This window comes from Rhipicephalus microplus, chromosome 4 (assembly GCF_043290135.1).
Source record: "Rhipicephalus microplus isolate Deutch F79 chromosome 4, USDA_Rmic, whole genome shotgun sequence".
NCBI lineage: Eukaryota > Metazoa > Arthropoda > Arachnida > Ixodida > Ixodidae > Rhipicephalus > Rhipicephalus microplus.
The window spans coordinates 102,512,889-102,539,417 of record NC_134703.1 but is presented as its reverse complement, the minus strand read 5'-3'; the positions used below and the strand labels follow the sequence as shown (position 1 = coordinate 102,539,417).

The following is a 26,529-nucleotide window of genomic DNA, read 5'->3' as shown; positions in this document are numbered from 1 at the left end:
TGTTATAGCTACTTGATGGATCCCAGTTTGCTTCTTGCCTCCCGGTTAACAGGCAGCACATAGTGCGTTGCCGTGCGGAACTTTCAGCAGGCCCAGCGAACACGTCGGGCGCGTAGAAACGGGAATGGAATGTGACCTTGAAAGGGGTGCCGCTCAAAAATGGACAAAAGAGCGAATATATCTTGCGACATCGGCAACATACGCAGAGAGTGTGCGTCCAAGTGCATGTCGATGATGCGGAAACCTTTCCGTAGTTGCAGGGCCGTAAATGAGGTATTATTTTTCGGAATGGGGGGTGGGAGTAGGCCCTGCGCCACGCTATGTGGGCCTGTATGAATCGATGCATTTAACGGGACCTAAGAAAATGTCAGACAAATAACATGCTTTCTCATCAAGGCTTGCAACTGTGAATTTCGTCAGCTCTCTTGGGGACATGCCCGTGTTTTCAGACCCTGGTGCTCCTAATAAGTTGAACGCTAATTCATTATACACATGAAAGCGTGAGCATGGTCACACAGTAGGCTGAACCTCCTTGTACGTGTTCATTTATGCGCGTGCTTGTTGTAGAATGTTTTTAATAAAAAAAAGGAAGTAAAATTGTGATACCATAGTCGATTGCTTCACTATTTGAAGCATTGCATTTTGATTGACACTTGCCTGTGCATAGGCATATGGAAATATCACGCAGAGTGTGAACATATTTTGTATGGCATTCTACATGCTGTACTGGTGTCGTGCAACGCCACCCTAGTATGAACACGTTTCATCCTCATTGAGCCTTATGTTAAATCCTGCATTCCATCCTCCTCTATACAAAGCATAATATGAGCATTCCAGTGCAGATCAGAGAAACAAGCCAGTTAATCTAAGAAAAAGTGCATTTAAGAAAACAGCCATAAGCATACAGCTTCCAGTGGCAGCATGTTCATGCTGTAGACCTAAAGCTACAAGCTTCCACAAAAAGTGAGACCATTCATGTATTCATTTCAGCTGCCTAATTTGTGCTGAAACTAGTCTACCTAGAAATTGTATATACGGGCCACACTAAGAAATCGCAACTGGTCAGCAGGAATTCTTTCTGGTGTGTATGTGCGTGACCTTCAGAGTGATAGTTGAAAGAGCAGCACAAGACTTTAATGATGTGATTTTAGTAACTATGCCTTCTTGAATCAGCATTTCCAAAGGAAAAGCCAAACCGGTCTCTACATTCTAGTAGTTATAGGTTGAATAAACCATGGCTGGAGTATTGTATTCTGCTACGTGTTATAGCTTTAACAGGTAGAGAAACGATCGCGCTTCATAGAATGTCGCTTGCGACTGACCTAACTTTCATTCGTATGACATGCCTTATATGCAAGGAGCCACTGCTTGCAACTGAATGACTGATTGCTTTACCGCATACTGAATTACACAAGTATTATCATTATTCATAACTACACTGTACGAAGTGTGATTATTATTATTATTCAGTATTATACGTTACCCTGCTGCACAATTTTATGCAAATGAAAAAAATGTTTAAACGAAGAGGTTGCTATAACTACTACAGTATCGTTTTTTTTTCTGATGTACTATACATCCGTTTTTATAAACCATGTGCTTGCCATCTTGAGGTTAGCTGCTATTGATTTTCACTTTTTTAACACTACAAGGAGTATGAACTCTCTGGCGCCGCAACAACTAATAGGTTGAAAGAACAGGCTTGTTGATAGTGACATATCATGAAAATGTGTGGCGCACGAAAAAGAGACAAACTAAGAAGAAGAAAACAACAAGACGATGCGATCGTTCCGATGTGAATGGATTGTGTGGCTCACGAAAATGAGAGAAACTTAGAGAACGCATCATCCCGATACGAATGTATGAGCGCATTGTCTCGTTGCCTTCCCCAATGTGTGTATTTTTGGCACCCCACGCATTTTCGCGAACTCACTAATGGTGCTTGAAAGACAGTTTGGATCAAAGTAATCATGCGATGCAATTGTGGGTGAAAAAATTAATTAGTTTTGACCTGCATGGACAGGCAGAAGTTATCGATGACGTGCCAGGGTAGCTATGCCAATTAAACTTGGTGATGAACTCATTCTGCTAAACTCCATCCTCACTGATATACTGATAAAAGGCTTAATATTTCAGTAAGTGAAGGTCAGATGCTTAAATATTGCATTAATTTTTCTTGAAAGTCTCGGTGCAATTATTCATTGTTAATAAATTCAAGGTATTCTGACCTGCTTTGGCATGCGAATGGCTCTCGAGACATTCTTGATTCATTTTCTGGTTTACATTGAGTGTAGTGCATACTGGAACCTCCTATATGTGTATTCATTGCTACAAGCTTAAATGTGCGACGTGTTAAAAAATGGTCTAAAGGTACTAATAAGATACGTCGGCTAAGAAAATGGCTCAAGCATAATTTTAGGCTGGCCTATTATATGACCGCATGATATTAATTTGTATAGAAAAGTTTGTCTGGCCAGCACTAGATATCCTACCAATCTCACAAATATCAAAACAACTTGCAGGCCATAGGAGATGCAATTGTGGAAGGCTTCAGTTCAATTTTGCTCACTTGGATTTCTTTAGAAAGAACGACAAGTCCAGTTTATTGATGACATATGCTCATAATCTAACTCTGCATTCACAATAACTGAAAACAGAGGCATTCCCAATCTAAATATGCATTGTATATGCTTCGGAAATGATTTTTTCACTGATTCTTTGTATTAAGCCTTGCGAAGACTGGTCACCGTATCTTTAATTAGTAATCAGATACACAGGGCACTATTTGCTGACTCCCCAACCTCTTGCATTGCTAGAACTCTTGCACGCAAGTATTCTTATTTTACATGCATGGCTTCTATTTGACACAAATTAATCAATCGCACCATTTCATGTGTGTGCTATGATACACTCTTATTGCATATTTTTCTAAATGGGATCAAATATTGTCAGCTTGTCTTGTACTATCTATTTTATTGAACTAATTTTGGAACAGGTTTCTTTATTGTTATTTCGTTCTTATTATTTCTGTTATCGAGCTAACAGTGGATTGGGTCTTACATTTTCTCTTTTGTTTTATAGCTACAGTGTTAAACAGTTCACCTGTCCAGGCTCAAGGGTCTTTAGGGCATAATAAATTAAAGAAAAAACAAAAACAAACCCAGCCAATACTGAGTAGTTAATCTGCCACCATTATTAAATGAAGTCTTTATTTACTTTTTATTGCATAACTCTGTTTAATCGAGATAAACTGGGTCTAGTGACACGCCTGAAATTGTCTCTGTGTCTCACACATGCTAAACAGCTGCGTGCTGCTTGAGGTGTAATGAAGCGAGCTGCGTTGGCCGAGATGGCCTTGGGAGAAGAGGATGAGAAGTCCAGTGCTGGAGCGGGCTGCCAGGAAATTGTCATTGATGGAACTACCATGCTCGAAGCCGTTGAGGCCATCGTCTCGTCTGATGACGGCACCACTACCAACGTCATTCTTCAGGGCAGCACAGGTGCTGCCAGCCCGGGCATCTTCAGTCAGTTTCAGGAAGGGTGAGTTGTCATTGTTGAGTAGTTGCTCGTTAAATCAAGTTTGCAACTAGGTTAAATTTTTTTATTATTGCTTTAACCCTATGCTGTTAATTGTTAGCCCCTGCCTTAAAATGCAACATGGTTGCAATGGTCCGTGGTCTGGCACTGAAAGTTTATTAGTGGGTGACGCACGTATATGTTTTCTCACTGCATTTTGCACCATCTGTCAAATAGAAAGGAAACTTCTTTTACATGAGCTTTGAGTCTTTTAGTTTAAGACGAGCATGAACGGAAAGTAGGAAAGATTTCGGACTGCAGAGGGTTAGCATCGTTATAGAGCAGTAGCTTGCATCAGGTTACGTCACGCAGAAGACTAAAGTTGAAGCAGCGGGTCTGAAGGCGTGCTGCTTCTTGGTCGGACTGAGTTGAAATGCTTGCATTCCATGAGTGTATATAAGTGATGCGAAAAATGGAAGAATGTTTGAAGAAAAAAAATGTACATATAATTTTATTCTTTAAAGGCCCTCTACGAGGGTATTACATGGGGGGACAGAAAACACACTCATTAACATTTTGTTTTATAGAATGTTTAAGGGTGAATTACATGTTTTTAACGTACTTATTTACCTGTTTTTAATTTTCTTTTGTGTGGGAAGCCTTCTTGCTGTAACGTCACTGAAACGGACTGCTGTCACAGCATTTTCTCGCACATTGTGTTGGGTTGTCCAATGCGACCTTCCGAAGTGAAATCATGAAATGGATGTTTAGAAAGCTGGAGCGTTTCCAGTTTTTATTCAATGATACCATTTTACCGAGGAATCGTCTGTACAACTGTACTCCATTAATTTTATGTTTTTGTTGACCTTGTTCTAAAGACTTGTGCATAGTCTGTTTTTGTGGGCCACGGAATTCCTCATCAGCCTATATTGCTTGGTGAAATGTAGGATCACTTTGCAGAAATCTAGCCATTAAGATTTTTTATGTGTCAGTGGTATCCGAAAACATGGGAATGAGTTGAAACCACTCTGAAAATGAACCAGAGTGTGCCGTACTACAAAGAGGAACAGGAAGAAAAAAAAAATCACAGCATATCCACAGAGTGAATGATGGTTGGTGGGGCAAAGTGTTCGTCAGTCTGTCCGTGCTTACATTCGTCCGCGTGACCATCAGTGTATCCGTAATTCCGTGCGTCCCTCCTTGCGTTCATCTGTACATCTGTTCGTGTGGCCGTCCCTATGTCTGTCCATGTGTCCACCCCTCTCTATGTCAGTGTGTCTGTCCATCCGTCTATCTATCTAGTGAACACTCCCAAGTACAGCCATCTTATGTCTTTCCTTCATTTATTCATCATATACAAGTGCCGCCATCCAGCGGATATTCTAAGGATCGCTCTTTCGGGTATGTGCGACTGGTGGCTCTACATACACCATCAGAGGATGGACAGATACATACTCTAAGGAGCTTCACCCCTAAAAGGAGGGGTTTCTGCGGATTCGGCAAGACGCGAATGTTATAATTAACTTTCCAGAGGATGGCAGATTAAAGTAAGTTGGAAAGGAATCTGTGCTTAAGTGACAAGCAAGGGCAGCGTATGATACTGCTCGATTCGTCAATAGAACAGGATATGGCCATCTAACTGTTTTTTGTTCTGCATACCTATACATTTCTTTATCGTACAGTCTACAAGTATGGAAACCCCATGAAAGTGCAGTGATGCTGCATAATGATATCATTTGAATGATATCATTTGAAGCATCATGGAAGCAGTGAGTGAGAAAGTGAATGCATCCCTTACTTGGGAAGTTTCCCTTCTATTCATTGTATTAAATGCAAAGTAAAGTTTGAAAATAGCTTGAAGTAGCAGTTTCCCTAAATTTTTTTTGTGGCGCCTCCATTAGGATAGGAGTACTGTATTTGTTTTTTTTTAACCAGGCCGTGCTACAACTCTTGAAAGGGTTCTGTGTTTCTGCCTGTATAAACTATGGCATTATATATGTATATAAATTGATTGATTGAATGATTGATGCAGGTGATTGAACGAAATGTTGAAATTTTATTTGTGCAGCTCTAGCTAAGCCTGAAAATCATCAAGCGGTGGAAGCTTGCATGGCGTAGGGGTCCAGTGGTTGTCTAAAACAAATGTATCTTATTATTTTCCCTTTTTTTGATTGTAGGACCAAAGTGATTCTCCTGTGCTTTGTGCTGTAGAGTACTGCATTGAGCAGATTTATCTTAGTTTTAACACAAAGTGCACAAAATGTCTTGCACCGCATAGGTTTTTTGACGCGTGGCTTACACTTCACTGCAGCGTTCAATCTGGGGTCATTGCCCAGCACATGGATATCACCGAGCCACTTAGTACGCTGCGAACGCTGCTGGAACAGCGTCTAGGACTCAGCTTGCAGGACTACTCTTTCTTCCTTCAGGACAGCCAAGAGGTAAGCATACTATGCTTCTCTTTTTATAATTTCACTCTCGTGATAATATGTAAAGCGTGTTAACTGAAAAAGAAAGAAAAACTGCATCTTCTCTGTCAATGCCTTTTGACACAAATACCACACACTTTTTTTCTTGGGGTCAGGTTTCGGTCTCTCGAATCGGCCAAACTCATTCTGTGTAGTTGGGGAATCCATAAATATGGTCAAACGATACTGAATAAACAACCAGTTGAATCGCAATTGTCTGTCATTATCACTGTGAATCTGCTGCTCATTGTACAAGGCTGGTGGGGTTATCTTACTTTAGCCTGTATTGGCATGGACAGTGTTATGTTACATGAAGCTGCAGTTTCGGTCCTTGCTTGAATTTGCCGATGGAAGTCACTTGGCTGCGCTAATTAGACCTAGACATTCTCTTTCACAGAGAAATGCTCTGTAGTTCCTGCTGAATGAGAGCATAGCCGTGTAGTGGCTTTAGTAAAAGTTTTGTTAATGTTTTCTGCTCCGTTTGAATGGGGCAAAGCAAGTGAGTGACTGAGATTAAGTTACATCTCAGCTGCCATCTCGAACCGCAGCCAGGTGGAGTTGTTACAACTAAGTGAAGTTAGGTGGGATCGCAACTGCACTGTATATGATTAAATAAGCCAACCACTTAATCTATAATTTCAGTGCCATTTTCTTGTTATCTCCAATCCCCTTTAGGTAGAAGTGGCTTGGAGTTGCAGTTTGGGAGTGGCCTAGACTAGCAAATGGGGTGATGGCTCGCTGTTTCAACACACGAACCACCTAGATTGTTTTTGTTTGATGTGTGCTTTTATTCAAGTTGAAGTGAAAGTGCATTTTGTTTTTTGCTTTCTATTCATCTACCCTTGCTGTTCCAGTAAAGTTAGCTGAAACGCAGTACACTTAGCGCCAAGTCATAAAAAATTCACAGCACATGTTAGAAACCTCTTACCATTATCCAGTTTCAAGTCGCACAGTTTTATAATTGTTTTATGAAGGAAACTTAGTGTGATGAAATTTTTTATTCGTTGTGCGACAAAAGGAACCATAACAGCGGGCACATGACCTCTCGCTTGTACATGGACACGCGTATATTCCTACTGAACTGTTGGGCATCTGGAATGTGCAGCAGTGTTTGATCCATGCTTTCAAACTGTTACAGCTGAACCCCACAAAGAATCTAGTCGACCAGTGTGTGCAAGGGGAGGGCCTCGTGCAAGTCAATGTTGAGATCATCAGCAAGGATGGTGAGTTGTTGGTCCTTGATCTTTCTGCCTACATGTATTTCTTAAGAAAGTGTTAGTTGTGACAGCCTGCTTATACGTGCTACTATCACGCCTGGTCGGCGTGCTGGAGCAGAAGAGAACTATGATTGTTCCTGTTTCTCATGAAGGAGCATTTTGGAAGTTTGAAAGGGTTGTAGGTTTTTGTTTGACATTGAGCATCCAGTAGGGTGACCATGTTGACGAGATGGATGTGCAGTACTATGGGTATCACTAGCCCAACATTTGTTGTGTGTTACAGTAGCCTTATTTTTGTTAAGAAACACAAATAGCACATTACCCTTAGATTAAATTATGTTGAGAATAATTCTCTGGTAAGCTGTTTGGCAAGAACCTTTATAGTTTCACAGTTTCAGTAACTGGTTAAGCTAATGGTAGATGTTACGAACTAATTTCCATGGTATCCCTATACTGACCAGAACAAGCATAGTTTTGCACTTGTTGGTCAAAAGTGATTTAATTCAGCTGATTTTCTCATATTAATTGATGTAAGGCTACTACAGTTTAACCCGGACTTCACGACTCTAGGTATAACTGTTATGAGGTATAATGACATTAATAGAAGAGTTTGTTCGTATTAGTGCTAATAAAATGAAGCTTTCTTTTCAAATTTTCATTGATTCTTTTTGTCAACTGTGGTCTTGCCAAATCTCTCGCAGCTTAAACGGCACTCGTGTGATTACATTTATGCACTACCCCCATTCCTTTCCCCAGTGTAGGACATCATACTCGTCTTTCCAGAATGGTTAACATCCTTGCATTTCCTATCTCTACCGTTCCGTCTTTCCTTTCATGTGTGTGCAGCTTGCCGACTGGTCTCTACAAAATTATGCTATGAAAAATGACAAATGCTACCTGAGTGTTATCAGTGCTGTGAATATGTGTTCCTTCAAGATTACAATTTTTTCGTTAGAGTTAAGCTTTCGTTGCCGTTTTTTTTAAAATTTATTCCACATTTCTATGGTTGTCTTCTTTACGAGCAAGGTAGGCTGGTGCTCGAGATTGCAACGCTGTGCTATCTCCTGTATTGACCCTTTGAGTATGTGTTACAGTGTCAAAGAGCATGGTTTAATGTTTACATCGATTAAACCACGCTTTCACCATCTTTTTTTTTTTTTACAAATCAAGACACCAAGAAGATAAACATCGTGGATGTGCTAAAGCCAGCCGAGGAAATTCTTGCAGTGGAACAGAATGTGGTGCCACAGGGTATGTTGCCAAATGAATTCATTTTTGAGGAGTGTTTGGTTTTGGGTGATGATCAAAAGGTGAATCTTGATATGTTAGACAAATTTCTGTAGCTAAGTGTAGCTCCTGATTTGCAATGAATGAGGAGAAATATTGGCAACTAAGATGTCAACATGCTATTCTAAGGTTATGATATTGGACCTAAGTGGCTGGTAAATTAGCTTATTCCTTAGAAAAATACCCAAGTCGTGTGCTTCTAGAGAAGTTTAAATGTTTCCTTATTGATGATACTAACAGGGCGACAAATGAAGTTAGTGTGTGTGTCACACGACTCGTAGTACTATCATGTATCATTCATTACACCTGAAAAAAAAAAAAAAAAAAACAGTGTTAACCTGTTATTGGTACTCCTTGAAAATGTTGATTTGTTTATTGCTTTACAGCATATTGTCATTCTCATGTTTCAGAGGAATTAATAGGAGAGCCTCCCGTCGTGCGTAAAGTGGTGCTTCCTGAAAATGAACCAGAAAACGTCTCACGGTGGATCGTCTCTGCAGAATTCAAAAAGGAGCAAGACAAATACAAGATACCCGGAGGTGAGAAGTAAAGATAATTATCAGTGTGCCATTACGAGTGTGGGCTTTCTTAGCTTGAAAGGCAACCCATTTTACACCCTTATCATTCTTAGCATTAGGCATGTAAACTCAAGCTTCCATTGATCGCCACCCTGTGGTGAGGTTCTTTTCAACCTAATTATTCCTGGTGATTATACATTAGCTGCTGTGGCTGTGAATTGTGCAAGGTAATACTCCATGTGCGAGTTTGGATCGCCCCTGCTGAAGGTAGTTTTCTAGAGCGCTTTTATGGCCCTGCCGTGGTGGTCTAGTGGCTAAGGTACTCGGCTGCTGACCCGCAGGTCGCGGGTTCGTATCCCGGCTGCGGCGGCTGCATTTCTGATGGAGGCGGAAATGTTGTAGGCCCGTGTACTCAGATTTGGGTGCACGTTAAAGAACCCCAGATGGTCGAAATTTCCGGAGTCCTCCACTACGGCGTCTCTGATAATCATCAGTGGTTTTGGGACGTTAAACCCCACATATCAATCCAATCAGAGCGCTTTCATGGTCCCTATAAGTTCTGCGTTTCAGCTTGAAAATAATTACGTTTGCTTTTACTCAGAACGAGTGAACTGCCTTGCTCGCTTTGAGTAACAAGCGAGTGTTAAGTGCAATTTGGAAGGAAAAATGTGAAATTGTGAATAGCTTGTAATAATTAAGTAAATAGTGTTCTTGTGGTGTGCTTCTAAACATGTGTTATTGTAGACGTATTGGTCTCTGTTCTTGTTTATTGTGCCTCTCCACTTTTAAAGGGCCAGTAAAATGCTCTGAGTTTTTTTTTGTACTTCTCCCAGAAAAGCTTCGCCAATTTGTGCAGACAGCACGGCAAGCAGCAGACACTTTGGGAAAAGCACAGTGCTGTGCGTTGCACGGATGCTCCATTTTGAAAAACAATTCCCGCATCCCTCTCTAGTGACGTGTCCAATCCTGCTAGCACGCGACGTGACGTAATCTTGCCTATGTGCAACATTACATTGGGCCCAATCGGTCTCCTGTATTACAAAACAACTTCTTGGTCCTGCCATGATGCGGTTTTTCTAGTGCATTTACCACGCTTCCTCGTGTCGCTGTAATGACTATACCGCCACGCTGACACAAATGGAGGAAGCTGAAGTGCGCATAGTCATAATAGCATGTCATAGTTGTCTTGACCAGACAACCATGAAATACCACCCCGGCAGTGCCTCATTAATCTAGTGGAAGGGAACACTTTCATGTTGCAGTATTTCATAAGGCTATGCTTAAAATTTCTCTCCAAATTCCCCCCCCCCCCCCCCCCCAATTTCGTTTGAGCTGTTAGGAAGACATTCGAGAAATATATCAAAAATATTCAATTCAATTCGTGCTCACGCTCCAGTATTTGAATTTGCTTAGCACCCAAAATTTTGCTCTTCTCACAGCTCTAGGGGAAACAGATTGACTGATAAAAAAAAAATGGGCAGATCCCACGCACAATGAGAATCAATGATATGCGAAGCATGAATGAGAAATGTTGATATGTCACTTTAAGATCAGCAGAAGGTTATGAGGTGGAGGTCAATGATGCTGTACATGATTTCCGTGTTATGATTATTATTATTGAATGTGTCGTTTACCTTCGTCATCTATTCACATAGATGACGATACCAAATTTAGTATATGTGTAGTTAGCGAAACGACTGCGAGCACGCTATCAGCGTGGTATGTTGTCATGTTCTTACATGATACCCGTGTCTGGATTATCATGTTTGCACCAGTCATATGTTTCATCATCTATTGACGTCACGTAACACCAAATTTGGTATATGTGGAGCTAGCAAAACGGCCGCGAGTGCATCATGAAGGCTCCAATATACTCCAATGTAGCGTTGACGTGCGCGAATGCTGGGCACAGCGACGCTACGTTAGCAAAACGCAATCACTCTATAGTTTGACGCGAGGCGCGACCAGCATCCGTCAGTGTGGCTGATGGAAACCAGTGCTTTTGCGCCGATGCCATAGAGTAACATTACTCTATGCCTATGCGTTACCCAGACAACACAGCGTCTCCCTGTTTTCGTGATGGAGGGATGCCGGACGCGCTAAAACGCGCATGTGTCAACGCAGCGCGGCGCATGCCTGTGAGTATATGGCAGGACCGGCGCCTGGCGTGGCAATGCCGGCGTCACGCGACGAAATGAACGTCAGCGAGCACGCTCACGGCGTCATGTTTGAATGTATTGGCGCCTTGACTGTGGCATGTAGTCATGTTCTCGCATGTCAGCCATTTCATGATTATTTCATTTGCTCTAGTCACATACCTTCATCATTCATTGGCGTCATGTAATACCAAATTTGGCATATGTGAAGGTAGCGAAATGGCCGAGAGCACATCATGAGTGTGGCATGTTGTCATGTTGTTACATGACACACAAGTCGTGATTGTTATGTTTCGATGTGTCATTTACCTATGTCGTCCGTTCGCGTCGCGTAATAGAGTTCGGTACATATGAAGCTAGTGAAACGGCCGCGAGCGCATAATTAGTGTAGTATGTAGTCATGTTGTTACATGACACGCATCTCATGTTTATCATGTTTGTACCAGTATCATACCTTCGTCATCCATTCACTTCCCGTAATACCAAATTCGGTATAAGTGAAGCTAGTGAAACGGCCGCCAGCACATCATGAGGGTGACATGTAATCATGTTGTTACATGACACGCATCTCATGATTATCATGTTTGCACCAGTAACATACCTTCGTCATCCATTCACGTACTGTAATACCAAATTTGGTATACGTGACGCTAGCGAAATGGCTGTGAGTGCATCATAAGCGTGGCATGTAGTCATGTTGTTGCATGACACGCATGTCATGATTTTCATGTTAGGGTCTGTTCCTTGTGTTCGCAATGCAATCATGTCGTACCATACTAGTTTTGCAACATGCCATGTGAACAAAACCACCGCAAGAGCTGCAGGGACCATGAAATGTAAATCATGACATTTATGACATACATATTGTCACGAGTATTGAAAGGTACCTCAGGCACGGGTGCAGAAATGACGCAGAAGGGATGAAGACGACGCTGTTGTTGTGGGGCCGTGTCTGGACTGCCCTGTTGTCCTGCATCCTTACCCACTGTGTGCAGTGTTAGCCCAACTGGCGTTAACTTATTGAATACTCCCCGTTGCATACCGTATTTACTCGATTGTACCGCACCCTCGATCGTAACGTGCACTCGGTTTCCACGACGAAAAAAAAAAAAGTAAGACATCAATTACAACGCGCACCCATTTTTCTAGTTGGTCCGCACGATCACACCACTTGGGAAAACGACTCCTTTCGGGAGCGTCTTCCGTTTAAATATGAGGTACGGGGGAAGCTTGTGCCTATCTGACGTGCAACGAAGCATTGCCGTCACTCTAGTTTTACCGTGGCCCGATGTCAGCACGCGAACTTGCTTCGCCCCCTTCTTCTCGACGGTTGTAGTGCCAGGCATGCCGAAGTAAAGGGGCGTCTGATCGGCATTCGTAATTTGCCCAAGCAGGTAGCTGTTGTTGTGCCGCAAGTTTAGGACGAACCTCAGAAAACTGTGAAGCTTTTCTTCGTACTCCTCCGGAAACTTTTCGCATACACCCGTTCACTTTCGGAGGGAAAAGCCTTTCCTCTTCATAAAGTTAGTTATCCAGCACCTGCTCACTTTAAACTGGCTCCGCATCAGCCCTTTTCCAAGGCTAACAGCATAGCCTGCACTTGGAGAAGTTCTGTCGTCACGGGCCGCTGTGCCGCTCAATGCTCAATCACATACTCGCCGAGCAGCTCTTCAATTTGCAAAAACCAATCCTGCTGTGGTCCGCTGAAGCCTTTATCTTTGCTGTCGACAATCTTCTGCTTTTAATTCTGCCAGTCCCGCACACACATTTCGGGAACTTCGAATGACCGCGATGCGGCCCGATTTCCGTCTGTTTCTGCACACGCGATGGCTTTTCTTTTAAAAGCGGCATCGTGGTGCACTCGTCAAGTTTTTGGAGTCGGTCCTTCCATGGCGGCGATGCTAATGCACTACAAGATGACGAATTCCCCCCTGCCGTTCTTTTCCCCCTATTTTCTTTCCTTCCTACTCAGAACACGTACGAAGTGCCGCACATGGGAAACACATAAGGTCCGTTCGGTTCACCTGCACCACGTGAACCAGTTCACAGGGTGCTGCACTTTGCCATTCGTTTCAGCGGTGCAGCATTGACGACCTTTGAACTCTGTCATTCATTTCAAAAGGTGCAGAAGAGGGGCAGCACTGGTTCAAGATTTTCCTGCACCACCTACGCTGACGGTGCTGGCTTGATGCAGCCGCATGTGCAGCTGAGCAGACGATGCAGCACTGTAGCGTAGGTGGCTTAGGCTTCATATCTGCCTGTACAAACGCGGTGTGTTTTGCCAGTATGTTTGCGCCTCATAAACTGTCCACATGTGTGGTTCGCCATTGTTCAGTGTTAGCTGTACGGCGTAAATTAGGCGAAGAGAAATAAGGCCTGCACACTGTTGGCTCATTGTCATTCGTTTCGGGGGTCGCGCTGTGCCTGCGCCGCTGAACTCACGCTGCACAATTTCTGAACTTCGCGTGCACAGTCGTGAACTGGTTCCAAGTGGTGCAGGTGAATCGAACGGACCTATAGGCAGAAATGGCCGACGTGCCATGCCGACACACGTAGGAGGCGGCCATTTTGGAAATGCCGATGGCAATAGAATGACCGTATTCATTTTTTCGTACTCAATTCTAACGTGCATGCGATTTATTAACTCGCTTAACCGGAAAATAGGTGCGCGTTAGATTCGAGTAATTACGGTATTTTTGGTAGAAGTCCTGGGTAACATTCAGACTCTGGACCTCCGTAGCGGACGTCAGCTTCATCCAGTTACGATGCTTGAAGGCAGTGCGCCATCTGTTCAATCTACGCCTGCTCTGTCACCTGTGATCCCTTCCCATATTCTCAATCCAGGTACACTTTGCGGCACCGACACAACAGACGTTGACGAGTGGCTCGCCTTATACGAGCGCGCCAGCAAGAAATACAGGTGGGATGAATCGCCTATGCTGCCCAACATCATATTTTACCTGCGAGGTACTGCACGCGCCTGGTAAGAGATGCACGAGGAAGACCTGAGGAGTTGGGACGTATGCAAGCAAAAGCTCCGTGCCTTGTTCGGCCGGTCAATTGCTCGACAAATGGCAGCCAGACAGGAACTCGCGTCACGAGTTCAATCTTCCACAGAGTCGTACGTCACCTATATCCAAGACGTGCTCGCCTTGTGTCGGAAGGCCGACAAAGACATGGCTGAACTAGACAAGGTCAGCAATGTGTTGAAAGGTACAGCCGACGATGCCTTCAACATTCTGATATGCAAGAACTGTACCACTATACATTTTTAGTTGACTTATGTTGCCTTCCTGATTTGCGCATCTGACACTTGTTTCTTTATTTTGTCTTTTTTCTTGTGTGTTATATATGTTGTACCCACCCCCTCTGTAATGCCCTACGGGCCCTGAGGGTATTCTAATAAATAAATATTGACTCAATTGTCAGTGAATGTCGGCAGTTCAAACAAGCCAAAAGCAGGAGAATCACTCAATGTTTTTCCCGACTCCCGAACACCGCTGCGACTTCTTCTTGCGAGGACCTTGTGGCGCCACGTCCATTCGTGAATCCTCTAAACATCACAAGAGTTGTCTGCCAGGAGCTGGAAGCCATGGCTCTTTCCGCTTATCAACCCCCTGTGCCTGACAACTCGTCCCCAATATCTCTTATTCAGGCTGTTGCGCGACAAGAGTTTGCCAACATGGGCGTCTTGTTCCCCAAAACTCCAGCCAGACACCGCAGCCCATAAATCCTAACGCTCATAACGCTCACTACCACGCTGCCCCACTTTTTGCTGCTGCCGCGTCAGTCCCGCGGTTCTCATCGTGCTACCGAAATCCATCTGAGTGGCGCACACAAGATAATCGACCGATATGCTTCTCTTGCCATCGCGTTGGCCACATTTCCTGCCACTGCCGCAACAGATGGCCTTTCTGGAAACGTTTTCTAGACGACCACTGACAGGATCGTGGGCAGTATTCGCCACCTTGTTTTGCCGATGACCACCTTCAGGACCTTCCACCTAGCCGTTCTACGCTGCGCTCCGAACCATCCTACGCTGATGTCGTCGCCCAGGGAACCCGGTCCAGCCGCTTGCCGTCACCTCAGGGTCGCCAGCCCCGCTCCTATCAACGCCGTCGCTCCCCGTCACCGGCATATTCTGGGCAGTTCTCGGGAATCTAACAGATGCAGCTCCTGCAGGTGACGCTGCATTGACAACTCGAACGGAAAACACTCTACCGACCACTAGTTCTAGATGAAATTTACTTGGTGTTATTATAAATGGTTTGACCATTACAGCTCTAATAGACATTGGTGCCCAGATATCGGTTATGAGTTCACGTCTTTGATCCCGCCTGAAAAAAGTTCTCCTCCCTGCCATGTCTTCGACTGTGCGAGTAGACGACGGCAGCCGAACACCAGTTCTTGTTATGTGCACTGCCCGCGTCACTGTTGCTGGCCATCACACTTCAGTCCTCTTCGCTGCTCTAAACGCTTGCCCACACGACGTGATTCTCGGCATTGACTTCTTGACAGCGCATTCAGCCCTCATCGATTGTTCAACCGGCACTTTACAGCTAGAGTTGCTTTTGTACTCTGATGTCCCTCCTGCAGCTCGCACAGGGCTACAGTCCATGGAGTGTCTACAATTACCGCCTCAGGCCGCTGTGTATTTTTCTATGTCGCTGTTCCCACCTGTGCCTGATGGCGGCTACTTCGCAGCTCCACTCATTGACCTGACCCTTTCCCGGAACATCATACTTCCTCATACTATAGTGAGGATTAGTGACAAAAAGACGCTTCTCCCTGTCCTCAACTTCTCCGTGGCGACCCAGGTCATTCCTCAAGGTATTGTCCTAGCAGAGCTCTCCACTCTGGAGCAATGTACAATTTCATCTCTCACTCCTGACATCAAGACCGTAGCCGAATCTGTCGCAGGCGCACAAAATAGAGCTTTCCTAGACAAAATGATATCAAACGACCTGTCGCCGTCCCAAGTTGAAGCGCTCCGTGGTCTTCTATTTTCTTACCTCGACATTTTTGATATCGACAACCGTTCCTTGGGCCGCATATTAGCCCACCGTATCGACACTGGCGACGCCAGTCCCCTTTATAAGCGTCCTTACCGTGTGTCTCATCCAGAGCGCCAAATAATCCAGAAGGAGGTAGAGAAAATGCTCAACAAGGACCTCATAGAGCCTTCAACCAGTCCTTGGGCATCACCCGTTGTACTTGTTAAAAAGAAGAACAACGCCTGGCGGTTCTGCGTCGACTATCGCCACCTCAATCGAATAACCAAGAAGGATGTCTATCCGCAACCTCGAATTGATGATACGCTTGACTGCCTTCATGGTGCCAAGTATTTCTCTTCCCTGGACCTACGATTTGAATATTGGCAAATTTCAGTCAATGACCGGGACCGCGAGAGGACGGAATTCATTACACTTGATGAGCTCTATCAATTTAATGTCATGCCTTTTGGGTTGTGCAATGCGCCAGCAACTTTTGAACGCATGATGGACTCCCTCCTTCGCAGTTTTAAATGGTCGACGTGCCTGTGCTATCTAGACGATGTCATCGTTTTCTCGCCAACCTTTGAAAGCCATCTTCCACGTCTGTCGGCCATCCTTGACGTTTTTCGCTGTGCTGGCCTCCAGCTTAATGTGTCTAAGTGCACCTTTGGGCACCGTCAGATAAAGCTACTTAGCCACCTTGTTGACGCTGCTGGTGTACGACCCGACCCTGATAATGTCCACGCGGTGCGCGAGTTTCCAGTCCCACGTTCCACGCAAGAAGTCCGCAGCTTTTTGGGACTCTGTTCATATTTCTGCCTTTTTTGTCAGCAACATTGCGGAAATTGCTTGGCCCCTCACGGATCTCCTCAAAAAGAACGTGGCTTTTTCCTGGCATAAAGACCAAGAACATTCCTTTGCGTCGTTATTTCTGCGCTCACATCACCACCTGTGTTGGCTCATTTTGACCCAGCCGCTCGAACGGAGCTACGCACCGACGCAAGTGGCCATGGCATAGGGGCAATACTCGCACAAATGCAGAATGGCACAAACCGTGTTATAGCGTATGCCAGTCGTTTACTTTCTCAGTCGGAAAGGAACTATTCAATTACTGAGCGAGAGTGCCTGGCTCTCATCTGGGCTATCGCAAAATTTCGCCCGTACCTATATGGACGCACGTTCGCAGTCATCACAGACGACCATGCCCTCTGTTGGCTATCAATCCTTAAAGATCCTACAGGACGACTCGGCTGATGGGCATTGAACTGCACGAGTACACGTTCTCTGTAGTGTACAAGTCTGGCAAGCTTCACAGCGATGCCGACTGCTTATCTCGACACCCTGTTGATGCACTTGACTCCTCTGAGTTGGAAGCTGATGCCAACATCCTAGCTATAACAGATTTTCTGCAAATAGCCGACGAACAACGCCGAGATCCATCACTACTATCGTTTATAAACTGTCTTCAATCCAGTCATAAAGACCCTTCACTGAGCCTATTTTTTCTTCAAGACGTTTTGTACCGCCGCAACTTGCAGCCCGATGGCTCGGAACTTTTGCTCGTCGTCCCACGTCATCTGCGCAAGGACATCTTGTAAGAACTTCACAACGCCCCAACAGCCGGACATTTAGGTATCTCCAGAACCTATGACTGCGTCCGGCGACGCGGTCATAGGTTGGAAGGGTATTTATCGTTCCGTTCACCGCTACGTTGCAGCGTGTGACCTGTGCCAGCGTTGGAAGAAGCCTACGTCTCTCCCTGCCGGTCACCTTCAACCTATTGAAGTCCCAGCCAAGCCGTTTCATCGTGTGGGTTTGAATTTGTAAGGTCCCTTCCCAACATCGGCAACGGGAAATAAATAGATAACAGTAGCTACGGATTATGCCACTCGTTATGCAATTACTCGAGCGTTACCGACCAGCTGCGCAACGAACGTCGCGGATTTCCTACTCTATGACATCATCCTTCAGCATGGCGCTCCTTTTCACCTACTCATGGACGGTGGCCGCTGCTTCCTGTCTCGTGTGGTTGACGACCTCCTTAGATCCTGTGCTACGCAGCAAAACTTTACGACTTCTTAACATCCTAAGATTAATAGACTTACTGAATGCCTCAGCCGCACACTGACAGACATGCTTGCTATGTATGTTTCTGACGACCACACCGATTGGGACACTGCCCTTCCATTCGTAACCTTCGCCTACAACTCGTCTTGTCATGAAACTGCCGGCTACTCACCATTTTATCTTCTCTTTGGCCGTGACCTCTTACTATCTTTCGATACCCTGCTTGTGCATGACCTTCCGTCCACCACTTCGTTTGCACAAGATGCCATCTCCCGTGCTCTGATCGCACGTACGGTATCCCGAGCCAGGTTCTCATCGTCCCAGAGAGCACAAAAGTCCCTCCACAACAGCCGACATATGGATGTCGATTTTTCTCCGGGATCTCGTGCTACTGTGGCTGCCATCCCGTCGTGTCGGCCTGTGCAAGAAACTTTTATCGCAATACATTGGGCCTTACTGAGTTCTGCGCCAAGTCACACCTGTCGTCTATGAAATTTCTCCTACTACAAACCCCACTGTTACATCCAGAAGTGACATTGTGCATGCGTCTCGCCTGAAGCCCTATCACAGTGACCCGTCCGTCTAATAACAGCAGGCACCGGGACGGTGCTTTGCCGCCCAGGGTAATGTCACGGGTATGGAAAGGTACCTTAGGCATGGGTGCAGAAATGACGCAGAAGGAATGAAGACGACGATGTTGTGGGGCCGTGTCTGGACTGCCCTGTTGTCCTGCATCTTTGCATACTGTGTGCAGTGTTAGCCACCCAACGTTCACTTATTAAATACTCGCTGTTACAATATCATAATTTTCATGTTATGACAAGTCAAATATCTTCTTCATACAGTCATGTTAGGCTATACCAAGTTTGGTATCAATACCATTATCGTAACGGCTAGGAGAGCTAAAAGTCGTAGGCGGCTAGATAGGTAAGTAAATGGGTGGGCGGGCGGGCGTGTAGGTAGGTAGGTAGGTAGGTAGGTAGGTAGGTAGGTAGGTAGGTAGGTAAATGGGCGGGCAGGCGGGCAGTAGGTAGGTAGGTTTTAACATCCCAAAACCACTATATGATTATGAGAGACGTCGTAGTGGAGGGCTCCGGAAATTTAGACCACCTGGGGTTCTTTAACGTGCACCGAAATCTGAGCACACGGGCCTACAACATTTCCGCCTCCATCGAAAATGCAGCTGCCGCAGCCGGGATTCGAGCACGCGCCCTGCGGGTCAGCAGCCGAGTACCTTAGCCACTAGACCACCGCGGCGGGGCCGGTAGGTAGGTAGGTAGGTAGGTAGGTAGGTAGGTAGGTAGGTAGGTAGGTAGGTAGGTAGGTAGGTAGGTAGGTAGGTAGGTAGGTAGGTAGGTAGGTAGGTAGGTAGGTAGGTAGGTAGGTAGGTAGGTAGGTAGGTAGGTAGGTAGGTAGGTAGGTAGGTAGGTAGGTAGGTAGGTAGGTAGGTAGGTAGGTAGGTAGGTAGGTAGGTAGGTAGGTAGGTAGGTAGGTAGGTAGGTAGGTAGGTAGGTAGGTAGGTAGGTAGGTAGGTAGGTAGGTAGGTAGGTAGGTAGGTAGGTAGGTAGGTAGGTAGGTAGGTAGGTAGGTAGGTAGGTAGGTAGGTAGGTAGGTAGGTAGGTAGGTAGGTAGGTAGGTAGGTAGGTAGGTAGGTAGGTAGGTAGGTAGGTAGGTAGGTAGGTAGGTAGGTAGGTAGGTAGGTAGGTAGGTAGGTAGGTAGGTAGGTAGGTAGGTAGGTAGGTAGGTAGGTAGGTAGGTAGGTAGGTAGGTAGGTAGGTAGGTAGGTAGGTAGGTAGGTAGGTAGGTAGGTAGGTAGGTAGGTAGGTAGGTAGGTAGGTAGGTAGGTAGGTAGGTAGGTAGGTAGGTAGGTAGGTAGGTAGGTAGGTAGGTAGGTAGGTAGGTAGGTAGGTAGGTAGGTAGGTAGGTAGGTAGGTAGGTAGGTAGGTAGGTAGGTAGGTAGGTAGGTTAGGTAGGTTAGGTAGGTAGGTAGGTAGGTAGGTAGGATTTAATAATGGAAATTTTAATGATGATTGTTTCAAATATTTGCTTAATTCGTTAATCTTATATATTCAGCTCAGTACAGATGCTGAAACCGTGGGAAAGAACACAAGAAAACAGAGTGATGCTTTTTCAGTGTGTTAGGAAACATGCGGTTATGCACCACCTGCATCCAAATTTTGTGGGCTGTGAAATCCAATAGAGCAATAAATTTTGCAACACTTCCTTACTTCGATCGTCAAGGAAAGTTCACTTTTTCAGTCAACTTATGAGTTAACTGACTTTGTTGACTGGGCTGACAAAATCGGTGAAGTGAGTCGACGGGATTGAATTACACTCAAACCTCAATATAACGAATCCAGATATGATGGAATATCTGTTATTATAAAGTAAATGAAAAGTAGTCTTGCATTGGGTATAGTGTTAGGAAAAACCTTTATAATAAATTTTTGTACATAACCAACTTATTTTCATGTAAGATGCAACTTTGTTATAATGAAGTTTGGGTGTAATATCACAGTATTATGGTGTACTGCAGTGAACGCTGGAGACCCTTACTCTAGGTCATGTACTTGTGCTATGAAAAACTCTATCATATCCTGAGGTCTGTAAACCAAGCATTTACAGATGGCAGGGATCATACGGGTGGCCGCATAATGTGGATCTTTGTGTGCTACCATACATATTCATCAGAATACCATTGCATTGCATAATTCTTCAGCATTGTTTGTAAAGGACTTTGGTTTACTGTTTGTCCAAATCAGCACTGTTTTTCATGATGAGGCTTTTGAACAGCTCCCTTGTATTTAAAACAGTGAATCATGACAAATAAAAAAAACAAGTAAACAATTGTTTCTGTGCATTTCATTTTCCATCTAGATCCGGCATTGTGGAAGCTCGAGCACGTGCAGCGATGGTTTCAGTGGGCGTCGCGACATTTCAGCCTGCAGAATGCCAATGCTGACGACTGGAACCTGACAGGAAAGCAGCTGTGTGACCTCACTCACACAGAGTTCATGCGGCGCGTGTCGTTTGACCCTGGTGACACCTTTTGGACCCACCTTGAACTGCTTCGCAAGTGCAAAATCGTAGGTATGTGCCAAAATCGTAGGTTTTGCCACAAGATTGTGTTACGTGCAGTTCAGCCTACAATGTGGTGTGTGTGTTGTGATTGTCAGCCAGTACAGTACAGAATGAGAGTCGCTGTGGCAAGCTTTCTTGAGGTCTCATTTTATCTTTCGAGCCACCCACTAGAGGGCCGCCCGGCATGTCTTCGAGGTGCAGCGTGACATGTCCTACCATGGGGCACCGGTGCGTCGTGTCATCTGACACCAGGAAAAAATTTATTCTGAGTTATTTATAACCTCTTGCAGCACGAATCGTGCACCTGTGTTCATGTTTGATGAAGTTACTGTATCAGCAAGCAGATGGATGCTCATAGCATCCGGCCCCATGAGAGGACCACAGAATGTGACTGACCAGTGACCCATGCCGCAGTGAACGTGTTAAGCCTTCTTGTTACTGTTTAAGTCACCACACTTTGCCACAGCACTGGATACTTTCCATTGTTCAGCCAGAGTGATTGCCATCATATGATTCCTATGATAATAAATGTGAAATACAGTAAAAGCTCATCAATTCAAAGTCTAAGGAGACTATTAAGCGGAGTTCGAAATAACAAGGGTACCACAATGAGCTGACTTCGCGCCACACTTTGTGGGCAGTACCCAAAGTTGTCTTCTCTTGACTTGTTATCCCGAATTAGGTTCTACTACACACTAATGGCAAGTGATTTTGTAAATTAAGTTGTGGAGTTTCTACAGCAGACAGAATTATTTGACGAGTTAGTGATACACAAGGAACAAGCAGCGACATGTATTAATGTCAAAAGTATGCCTTGATGTTGTAATATTGCTACGTGCCAGTGCGTAAAGTTGAAGAAGACAAAGCATATACTGACTGGCGCAAGCTAATCTGTGTGGCTGGCGCTGCTCGCTTAACCGGCTGTAAATACATCCCTGACTACTCCTCCGAGTTAGTCTCCTTCTCGTAACATATTTGGTGGAGGTGCTGGGTCCACCTTCGAACGAATGATGGACTCCTTGCGGATAGGATTCAAATGGTCTACCTGTTTGTGCTACTTGGACGACATCATCATCTTTTCACCAACATTTGAAACTCGCATAGAGCGCCTCTCAGCCATCTTAGGAATCTTACGTCGCGCTGGCCTGCAGCTCAACTCGTCTAAATGTCACTTAGGACGCCATCAAATCACAGTACTTGGCCATTTAGTAGACGCCAATGGTGTACAACCAGACCCGGCAAAAATCAGCGCCGTCAAAAACTTTCCTGTACCACGATCTGCGAAGGATGTACGCAGCTTCATCGGACTATGTTCCTACTTCCGACACTTCGTGAAAAATTTTGCGCACATAGCGAGGCTGCTTACGCAGCTCCTCAAGAAAGACGTCCCGTTTTCATGGGGCTCCGAAGAGGCTTCTGCGTTCTCGACTCTCATCGCTCTTCTCACTACTCCTCCAATTCTGGCACACTTCAACCCTGCTGCCCCTACGCAAATCTGTACAGATGCAAGTGGACATGGCATTGGTGCAGTGCTGGCTCAGAAACAACATGGCCATGATTGCGTTTATTGCATGTGCCAACCGCCTCCTATCTGCCACTGAACGTATTCGATCACACATCGTGAGTGCTTGGCTCTTGTTTGGGCGGTGGTGAAATTTACACCTTATCTATACAGAAGCCCATTTTCGGTAGTAACCGACTGCCACGCGCTCTGCTGGCTCAGCTCTCTAAAAGATCCATCAGGCCGCCTTGGTCGCTGGGCTTTGCGCCTGCAAAAGTTTTTCTATTCGGTGGTCTACAAATCTGGCCGCCTACACCATGATGCTGATTGCCTCTCCCGGTACCCTGTCGATGATCCTGAGGACACTTTCGAGCCCACGGAGAACTTTGTCAGTGTCCGACTTTCTTAATATTGGGGAAGAACAGAAGCGCGATCCAGTGCTGCTTGATATCATCAGTCGTATGGAATCCTCCCCAAATTATGCTTCTATTCGCTACTTTGTCATTCAAAAGGGTGTGCTATACTGTTGCGATTTCCAACCAGATGGGCCCAACCTTCTCATTGTTGTGCCTAAGCATTTGCGCCGCTGTGTTCTCACCGAACTTCACGACGCTCCCACGGCTGGACACCTTAACGTATCCGTCACGTACGAGCGCTTCCAGCGCCGTTTCTTCTGGCCAGGCATTGCTCGCTCGGTACGCCGATACGTCGCCACGTGTGACCTATCCCAACGTCGTAAAACACCGTCGCTGCTACCCGCTGGCCATCTTCAACCAATTGACATACCCGCGGAACCACTTTACCGTGTTGGGTTAGACCTGCTTGGTCCTTTTCCCACATCAACATTGGGAAACAAATAGATAGCCGTTATTACCGACTACGCTTCACGCTACGCTATTACGCGAGCTCTACCAACCAGCTGGGCAACCGACGTCGCTGACTTCTTGTTACGGGACGTTGTATTGATTCACGGTGCTTCGAGACAGCTTCTCACAGACCGTGGCCGTACATTTCTATCCCAAGTCATCGCCGACATTCTGCGTTCTTGTTCCACGCAACACACACTGACAACCGCCTACCACCCTCAAACAAACGGCCTCACGGAACGATTTAACTGCACTCTAACAAATATGCTCGCTATGTACGTGTCGCCCGACCACCGAGACCGGGACCTTGCCTTACCCTACGCAACTTTCGCGTATAATTCATTCCGCCACGACACAGCGGGCTTTTTGCCGTTCTACTTATTGTACGAAAGAGAGCCGACTTTACCACTGGACACAGTCATCTCAGCTCACACCTCGTCCACCAGCGAGTATGCCTGCGACGCCATTGCGCGTGCCGATCATGCCCGTCAGCTCGCTAGCGCTCGGCTGATGGCGTCGCAAACCAACCAATGCCGTCGGTACAATGTGGAACATAGAGATTTACATTTCACTCCCGGTACCCATTTTACTGTGGTCCCCTCATTGCCTATGAGAAAAACTTCTGTCTCATTACAAGGGACCCTACCGTATATTGCGTCAAGTAACACCTGTCACCTACGAGATCAGCCCCATCTATTCATCACCATCTGCTGTGCAGTCCAGTGATATTGTACACATCTCGCGGATCAAGCCCTATAAGAATGCGTCAGATAATGACCTTTAAAGCACCGGGACAGTGCCTCTGCCGCTGGGGGTCGTGCTACGTGCCAGTGCATGGAGTTGAAGAAGACAAAGCATATAGACTGGCTTGAGCTAATCTGTGTGGCTGGCGCTGCTCGCTTAACCGGCTGTAAATACATCTCAGACTACCCCTCCGAGTTGGTCTCCTTCTCGTAACAATATAATCAGGCTTGTATATGAGTATTTGAATGCTTTGAATATTTGAACAAATATTACAGTATTCGGATTTAAATTTCAAAGTATTCAAGATGAACAAATAGGTATACTTAGCCTGCTTATAACTTTTTGTAAAAGTGATTTCACTGCAGTGAAGTGGTGCAAAACCATGAAAACATTTAATCCGCTGCTGCGAAGCCCCACTTCAAGGTTAAATGAATATATTGCCCTCATATCAATTCACAGTTTTTTAAGTGTAGAAGCTTGTTATACCGTCTTATATGCTGTTAAATTTTAAACCATAACATATTTTACAGATTATCACTTGCATGCTACCAAAACTCAAATCCTGCTAATATACCAAGTTGTTAAAAAAAAAAAGACATTTGCACAGGCGTTTTTTTTTTTTCAATATAAAAAAAATATTGTGCAGGTTAAACCATGGCAAATTGCTCCTTTTCTTTTATAACATCGGATATGAACTATTGGAATTCGATCTGAAATTGTTTAACCAAAATCACTATTTCAATTCGAATTTGCTTCAAACTTAACTTACTATTCACACAAGTCTAAAATATATGACGATATTTATGATTAAAAGTTCACTTAACACAGCAAATTTAATGCAATGAAAATTAAGAAAAAAATAACTTGTGTTTGATTGGTTTTGTCCTGTTGTGGTTCCATGAGCATTGTTTACAGCTTGCTAAGAGCATCAGCGCAGCATCCGGATTCTCATCTGCCGAGAAATGCCGCTGTTCCATTGTTTTGCTTCTGTAGCAAATTTGGTATAGTTTGGTATTTGAACACAATGCCATCACTCTGGGCCGGCTTCTGCGAGGAGCAATGAAAACGGGGGGCTACAAGTTCAAATTTACCGTTGTGGATACTGACGTATTTGAATTATCAGGAGTTTTTTACCCATATAAATGCAGAAAGCTGTACCAGGACCAGGGAGTTAGTTTGAATTAACTGTAAGTTTGAATTAACCGAGTTCGAATTGGAATGCTTTTATTGTGTAAAAAGGTACTGCAAGTGAGCCTGGGCCATCTCACTCGAGCTCGTCAGGTATCACAATATCTACAAAGCAAAAGGCTTACAACAGCGGAGTCAGTGTTGTTCAGCATGTATCGGTACTTCTTTAATGAGGCAAGCAGAAGCAGGACAGGTATTAGGATATATTGTTTAGCCATACAGGCAGCAAACTTACACGTGGGCTTGTAAAAAAACATCAAGTTGTACAGTATTGGCGTCAAGCATCCATAAACTGTCTAATTCCAGCCGTGGTTCAACAGCCAGTGTACGTACAGCCAGCCACGCAGGTGATTGCCATCCAGAAAGCAGCCAGTCAGCCACCTCGGACTCGAATTAGGGTGCCCAAGCTGTCCCCACGGGTGGCATATGAGGGCTCTCCTGGAAACAGAACTGGTGCGTCTAGCCATCCTCTGTGCTCACTACTTGTGTAGGTCTCATTGCAGCTGTGGTCATGGTTCCCAATTCTTTCCCCTCGGGATGATAGTGTCCCGAGGTTTCTGTTTTGTGGCCAAAATTGTGATTCCTACTGTGGATAACTTCTTGATGCTTCTCACCTTATACCTTATGGTAGCACTCATTTTATTTATCACTGTGTACCTGCACTTCTATGCATTCAGTGTTGAGAAATACCTGACCAGTTTTTTTGAAACTTATTGCTTCAGAAATGGCTCTCCCTGCATTGCGAGACTAGTGGAGAGATTCATTTTTGTGCAGTAATGTTTTTGTAGTCCTGTCAATTAGATAATCTGAACTCATTGCCTTGGTTTTGGCCAAATACAGTATGCACATTATTCTGTGCTGTCACATGCTTGTTATGTTAGAAATTGAGCACAAGCAAGCATACAGTATGGGTGGCAAACTAATTC

General features: G+C 44.9%; 1 protein-coding gene across 2 annotated transcripts in view; it reads left to right on the top strand.

Annotated features, from left to right (window-relative positions):
- LOC142814540 (GA-binding protein alpha chain-like) overlaps window positions 1–26,529 on the top strand; it is a 37,213-nt gene that overhangs the window by 489 nt on the left and 10,195 nt on the right. Inside the window, exons 1-8 of one of the 2 annotated variants that reach the window (XM_075893393.1) lie at window positions 588–963; window positions 3,305–3,540; window positions 5,828–5,957; window positions 7,123–7,207; window positions 8,372–8,452; window positions 8,899–9,027; window positions 21,101–21,313; window positions 25,910–26,056. In XM_075893393.1, coding sequence (XP_075749508.1) covers window positions 3,326–3,540; window positions 5,828–5,957; window positions 7,123–7,207; window positions 8,372–8,452; window positions 8,899–9,027; window positions 21,101–21,313; window positions 25,910–26,056 — 1,000 coding nt within the window. In that variant the 5' untranslated portion in view covers window positions 588–963; window positions 3,305–3,325. Of the gene's footprint in view, window positions 1–587; window positions 964–3,304; window positions 3,541–5,827; window positions 5,958–7,122; window positions 7,208–8,371; window positions 8,453–8,898; window positions 9,028–21,100; window positions 21,314–25,909; window positions 26,057–26,529 lie in introns of those variants that run through there. The other variant, XM_075893392.1, reaches the window with a different exon arrangement.